Here is a 5,609-nt window from a genome sequence, read left to right as displayed (position 1 = left end):
TTCTTTGCTCATTCTTGTTTTCTACCCCTTTTCTTTGGGGCTGGGGCCCCAAAAATGGTTGTACATAGATGGGGAGGTGTCAGGGGTATTTTCTCTCTAGTGAAGACATTGATGCCAAGGTTTCAAGGTACCCTTTATGTCCTTAGAGGGTGAGGGGACTTGAAGCCTAGGGAGAAAGTGGAGACTCCCCCTTCTCTGGACCCCAGTAGGAAGAAGCCAAATGGGCCTAGGATGGTTTGGGGGAGCAGCAGCTGATGTTTATTGGGGACCAGTATCCCTGTGACAGATCTTGGGGGCCTTGCCCCCTGCGTTTCTTGCCTCAGCTTCAGTTGTCGCTGTCGAACTCCGAGGACAGACCCTGCAGCAGGGGCAGGGACATGGAGTGCCGGTCGGGCTCCCCGGGGTCCCCACCCTGGGATCCTGGTGGGGGGCTGCGGGGACTGAAGAGCCAGTTCTCTGCTAGGGTTGGGGATAGTCACAGCTTAACTCATGCCCTGGTCTTTCTGCCTCCCCAGTCCCTTCCTCTGGTCCTCTGCTATTCCCACCCTCTTCACCAGGACCATGCTTCCATCTCGGCCTCCCCTGGCTCCCTCACTCCATCCCCCTCACCAGAGTTCTGTGCAGAGTTGTGGGTGCCCCACACATTCCTGGGCTATCCTCCCCATGCCCTCTGCCTCCCGTACTTTGTCCCTCTCATCCCTCTCATCTTCATTTCTCTAGCAGTACCTGACAGCATCCGGGGCCCCCTCCGGAAGGGGTTTCGGCCCTTGTAGGAGAATCTGGTGGGTCTACCGTCTGGCCCTTCCTGTGGAGGTGGCGTAGCTGGGGCTGGGACAGGTGGGGGCACATCAGCAACTTCGGGGCCATTGGCAGGTTCTGATGTGGGGTCCAGAGGTGGCACGATGCTGAGGTTGGGTCTGACCCAGTTGACCCCATGGGGCAATGGGTCCTTGGTTAGAGGCTTCTGTGGTCCTACTACACCCTTGGGCTGCAGTGAAAACTTGAGGCAGGAGAAAGCAACAGGCAACGACCGCTGTAATCGGAGCAGCTGAGGCTCACGGGCTGTAGGCAACAGCTCCAGCTGCAGCCAGGAGCAGGAGAAGACCTGGTAGATGACGTAGATGCTGTGGGTGCTTCGGAGCCAGGGAAGAGTCTGCTGTAGGCTCACCTGCCCTGGTGGCAGCAACAGGAAGGCTACCTTCTTGCGCAGACCACCCATATGTAGGCAGATCCGGCAGGGCTGACCATCCAACAGTCGCATCTCTTCATAGGCTATCTCTGCTTGGCCATTTGGTGAGTATTCTCGAGTGCAGTGGGCAAAGGCACCATCAGACCCTGACTGCTCCAGGAGGTTTGGTAGTGGCCCCACTGGTTTCAGTGCCCTCCGGCCCTGTCGACCTGGCAAAGCTAGGCGGGTGTGGGCTAGGCGTGCCTGTTTCACTAGCACACCCAGTAGGTCATAGCAGGGTGCATCCGAGAGGAAAGGTACTGCCACGATTTTGGACCCAAAGCGCTCCTCGATGACCTGCAAGTGGCCAGTTTATAGGTCAGGGACTGATTTAGTCCGGTATTAACGTATTCTATTCTAGATTGACCGTCCCACCATTCACTGTTAAATTGCATCTCTACAGTGTACTAGGACTTATACCTCCCGCTTATCTCCTAGTTCTCCCCTGTGGTAAAACCTTGAATGTCTGCTATGTGCCAGCCTATGCCAGAGACTGGGAATACATAAAAGAATGAGACTTTATCCTTATCCTAATATAGTTCAGTCTAATGGAGGAGACAAAAATGTATAGTAGTCAGCTAAGTAAAATAACAGAGAGCAAGGTATGAAGGAGACAAGAGATTTGACAGCCTATTTTTAATAGAAAGGATCAAATAAAGTTTCTTGGTGGTAATGCTTGAGCTTTGAAGGAATTAGCCAGGTAGGAGAATGGTCAATCTAGGCAGAGGGGAGAGTCAGTGTAAAAACCTGACCTTATAAACCAAGAGTGGCACATTTAGGAACATACAATTTCATATCACTTACATGAACTGTATAAAGAGGGAAAGGCACTCAGGAACTAGACTATGAAAGGCCTTTGTGTATATGCTGAGTGACTGGAACTTTGTCCTGAGGGCAATGGGAAGCCACTTGAAGGGCTTTGGGTGGGAGGGACAGAGTCAGATAGATATTTTAGAAAGCTAGTTTTTAATGTAAAGGCATAAAGTAAGGAGAGAGAGATCAACTAAGAGTATTATAACACTCCAGGCAAGACATGATGAGGCCCTGAACTAAAATAATGGGGAAAGATATTAGAGATATTTAGGTTATAGAATTAGTAGAAGTTGGTCACTTAAGGGGTGTGGGAAAAGGAATCTTCAAGGATCATTCCTAGGTAATTTGTTATATGAGCGATGTCATTAACCAGGAATGGGCACAAGGAAATGGGTTTGGAATGTTCATTCTTAACACTGTGTCTGTTACCTTTTAGTATATGCCTTCTGCTCTAGCTGCAGGAGATAGTTCTTTTAGGGAATTTGAGGCCTCATCTTGGTAATGCTAGTTCTGATATGCTGTTAGGGATTCCAGTTCTCCTTGGTTTTCCCCTTTTTGTCTTGGCCTTTTTGGGCTTGGTAATCCAGTTCTGGAAAGTTTACTTCATGACCAACTGGAAACCCTTTAAGATCCTCCCTAGTAATCTTGACTCATTCAGCATTTTGTTGGCTGAGACTTCTGTCCCTCTGTTCTGCTAGGGAGTAGGGGTACACAAAAAAGCCCTTCTTTAGGTCTCTTTCATATTTGAGCCCCATGCTTGAAGTGCTGTATGCTACTCCCTACTTCTAGCCCCCAAATCCCACATGTCTGTCTCCCTACTGATGACATTGCCCACTTTGCTGGCCTTCTTCGTAGAATTCATCAATGATCCCTTAAGGATGGTCTGCTTTTTGCTACAAAAAGCTGTTTTGGAAGTACTACCCCCTAGCATAATAGGGTAGTTAACTGATGGAGTTATATCTGTACTTTGGACCAAGTGTGGTAGTTTGAAGACTACCATCTTTTGTCAGCTGGCCAAGGAAATAACTGATGTTCTTTCTTGATCTGTATGGAGGAATTTCCCATCATTACTTCTTTGCTTCACTGAGACACGAAACAGTTTCTTTTTGGGTGCGGACATCAGGCTGAAGAACAGGGCTCTGAGAAGGGCCAGTTATGTTTCCAGGGGTGAAAGCAGAGCACTGGTTGGTTGGCATTTTTGGGTAGAATGCTTTTGCCCCATGACAGTGAAAACATAATTATCAAGCATAACTTCATAATCCCACCCTAGCTGCTCCTTTGATGTCTAGGATTCTGCACAAATAAGACAAATGGGAGTGTCTTCAGGAGAGGTCCCTCAACAGGAGTGTGACATTTAAAATACCTGATGCTCATTGTCCAAGTTTCTGCTTAAAAAAAAAAAAGGTGAATCTCTGGTTTAGCTGAAGGCTCTTCCACAGCATATAGGCATTAATTTGCCATGGAGTTTTATTGGGCCCTCCAGTGGTTATCCTAAAATAGGAAAAGTAAGGAGCTCAGTAACTCAGTTCTTTGCTAGCGTGACTGTGTTCTTGGTAGAGTCACCATCTGAGACCTACTAAGTTTCTGCTTCTGGGTGGAAATTCTATGGACCTTAGATGCTTGAAAATTTAGGTTTCCCGGGGGCAGTCTAAGAAAGTGATGGTGGAAGATTGTCTCTCTAGATATAACTTGGTTGCTTTGAATTCTGACTGGGGAGCTCTTGAGCCACATTCTGTTTAGCCAAATGTTTTACAAAGTGCTCAATAAACTGTCAGCAGTTCTGGAGTCAGGAAACGAGGTCATTCAGAGGTGTCCCTTGAAGGTGCCACATACCACTAGTGATTTATCCTACATATCTCTATCCTGATTTTCCTGACAGTTTTCCATTCAAACAGGATAGTGAGTTTTTTTTATACTTAGAGATGGTGTAGCTTTCTAATAGTGGAAGACCCCATTAACTTTCACCCTAATTCTTATTGATGTAGTCCAGGACCAACCTTCTACACTGCTGAAACCAGTTCTTCTAATACTTGGGAAGACCTTGGCTCTCCTGTTTCTGCTTCCTTGGGAAGCTGGCCTTTGTGGTGAGCAGCTACCCCATCTAGAATGGGATCTACATGCCTTGAAGGCTGCTTTGAGTCTTGTGGGGCACTGCTTTAAGATGGTTGTTTAAGCTTGGTGGGCTGCCTTATATGAGTGCCTTAAATTCACTTTCCTTTAAATTACATAGCCAGAACCTGATCCCTAAATTGTCTAATCTGAGAAATTTACTGCCATTTAGCCTGTAGCTGACAAGTGGTTTGGTGAGATTTGTTGGACACTTGCAAACCAGATACATCTGAGATCTCTCTGCTCCTTGAAATCTTTGTATTTGGCTCACAACCTAAATTTCTCACTCTGTGGAAGTGAAGGGGAGGAGATAACTGTGAGGGGCTTGGAGGTAATGTCTAGGCTGTACAGAAAACTTAAAGGGTCTTTTGTGGTCCACCCCTGTACTTCTGTGGCCTCATTTTCATCACTACTCCTTTGAACTCTGCTCTAGAGGACTATTTGCAGTTCACAAATATGCATTTTTCTTTTTCCACTCCTGGCTTTTCCATATGCTTTACCTTTAATAAATATGCTATTCACTGACCCACCCATCTGTTCATTAACTCATTAAGGTGTTTATTAAGCACCTTTTATGTGTCAAGTCCTCCTTTCCCTCTTTGTATGAATAACTCCTACTTGTTAGCTAGAATGTCACACTCTCCAGGAAGCTTTTGTGACTTCCTTTGTCCTATCCCTGCTTAGTGCTTCTCCTCTCTGCTCTCAAAGCTCCTTATACATTGCTTTTCAAGGAACCTTTCTTACTAATTTTGGAATTGTGATTAAATGGGACAATTTTTGCAAAGCACTTTACCGAAGTGCCTAGCACATAAGCACGCACTGAGTAAATGTTAGTTATTGTCTTTAGGCTTCCTACCTCTTCCTACTCACAAGCTGCTCAGACCCATCCAGGTCACACTTTATTACTTCCTCTTTAGCCTCCTTTACTTACCTTATCCTTGATGAGGGTCCAGGTGGCATCAGCTTCATCCAGTGTCAGCAGGTGGGGGGTACCAGCCAACATGGTGGGTGTGGGAAGGATTGGGCAGGGCAGTGGCTGCTGCAGGAACCCCAAGCTGCCCAGGGAGGTGAGTGCCCAGGCCTTGGACTCTGACCTACTGCAGCATGAGGTCATAGAGGTCCTGTTAGGTGATGGACCCTTGGGTTGGGAGAGGACAGTAACTTTCTTAGCCTCACCACAGCCTGTAGTTTATACTCTTGAGTCACCTATCCATCCTTCTGGTTTAGGGGAGGAAAGTGCAGGTATCTGTTAGGGTGCATTTGTAAGAGTGTGTGTGTGTGTGTGTGTGTGTGTGTGTGTGTGTAGTTCTTGGTGTGAGTTCTTTGAGGAAACAGGATTAGGACTCTCCTCCCTTCAGCAGCCTCTCTGAAATAATTTGCTGTCTTATTAGCTGCAGGTAACTTCTTTGTGAGGTTGAACCTGGGTCCTGAAGGACATGGGAGAAGTATAGATCAGGGC

At 46.9% G+C, this 5,609-nt stretch overlaps 1 protein-coding gene across 1 annotated transcript; it reads right to left on the bottom strand.

Moving 5' to 3' along the window:
- Positions 1-325: 325 nt before the first annotated feature.
- On the bottom strand, positions 326-5,153 carry C4H11orf42 (chromosome 4 C11orf42 homolog). The gene is made up of 3 exons (XM_063092596.1): positions 5,082-5,153; positions 727-1,525; positions 326-456 (listed from the first exon to the last, which is right to left on the bottom strand). Exons 1-3 carry the CDS (start codon positions 5,151-5,153, stop codon positions 326-328), a joined length of 1,002 nt encoding a protein of 333 aa, XP_062948666.1.
- Between the last annotated feature and the right edge of the window lie 456 nt (positions 5,154-5,609).

Source organism: Cynocephalus volans, chromosome 4, assembly GCF_027409185.1.
Source record: "Cynocephalus volans isolate mCynVol1 chromosome 4, mCynVol1.pri, whole genome shotgun sequence".
In the NCBI taxonomy this organism is placed as follows: domain Eukaryota; kingdom Metazoa; phylum Chordata; class Mammalia; order Dermoptera; family Cynocephalidae; genus Cynocephalus; species Cynocephalus volans.
This window is presented reverse-complemented; position numbering and strand designations above follow the sequence as displayed.

Bases quoted from the DNA above. Each gene is read 5' to 3' on its own strand.
- C4H11orf42 (XM_063092596.1), bottom strand. From the start codon at position 5,153: ATGTTGGCTGGTACCCCCCACCTGCTGACACTGGATGAAGCTGATGCC. The intron at 1,526-5,081 runs GTAAGTAAAGGA...GGCCACTTGCAG, and splicing joins GGACCCTCATCAAGGATAAG to GTCATCGAGGAGCGCTTTGG. The intron at 457-726 runs GTACTGCTAGAG...CAACCCTAGCAG, and splicing joins GGGGCCCCGGATGCTGTCAG to AGAACTGGCTCTTCAGTCCC.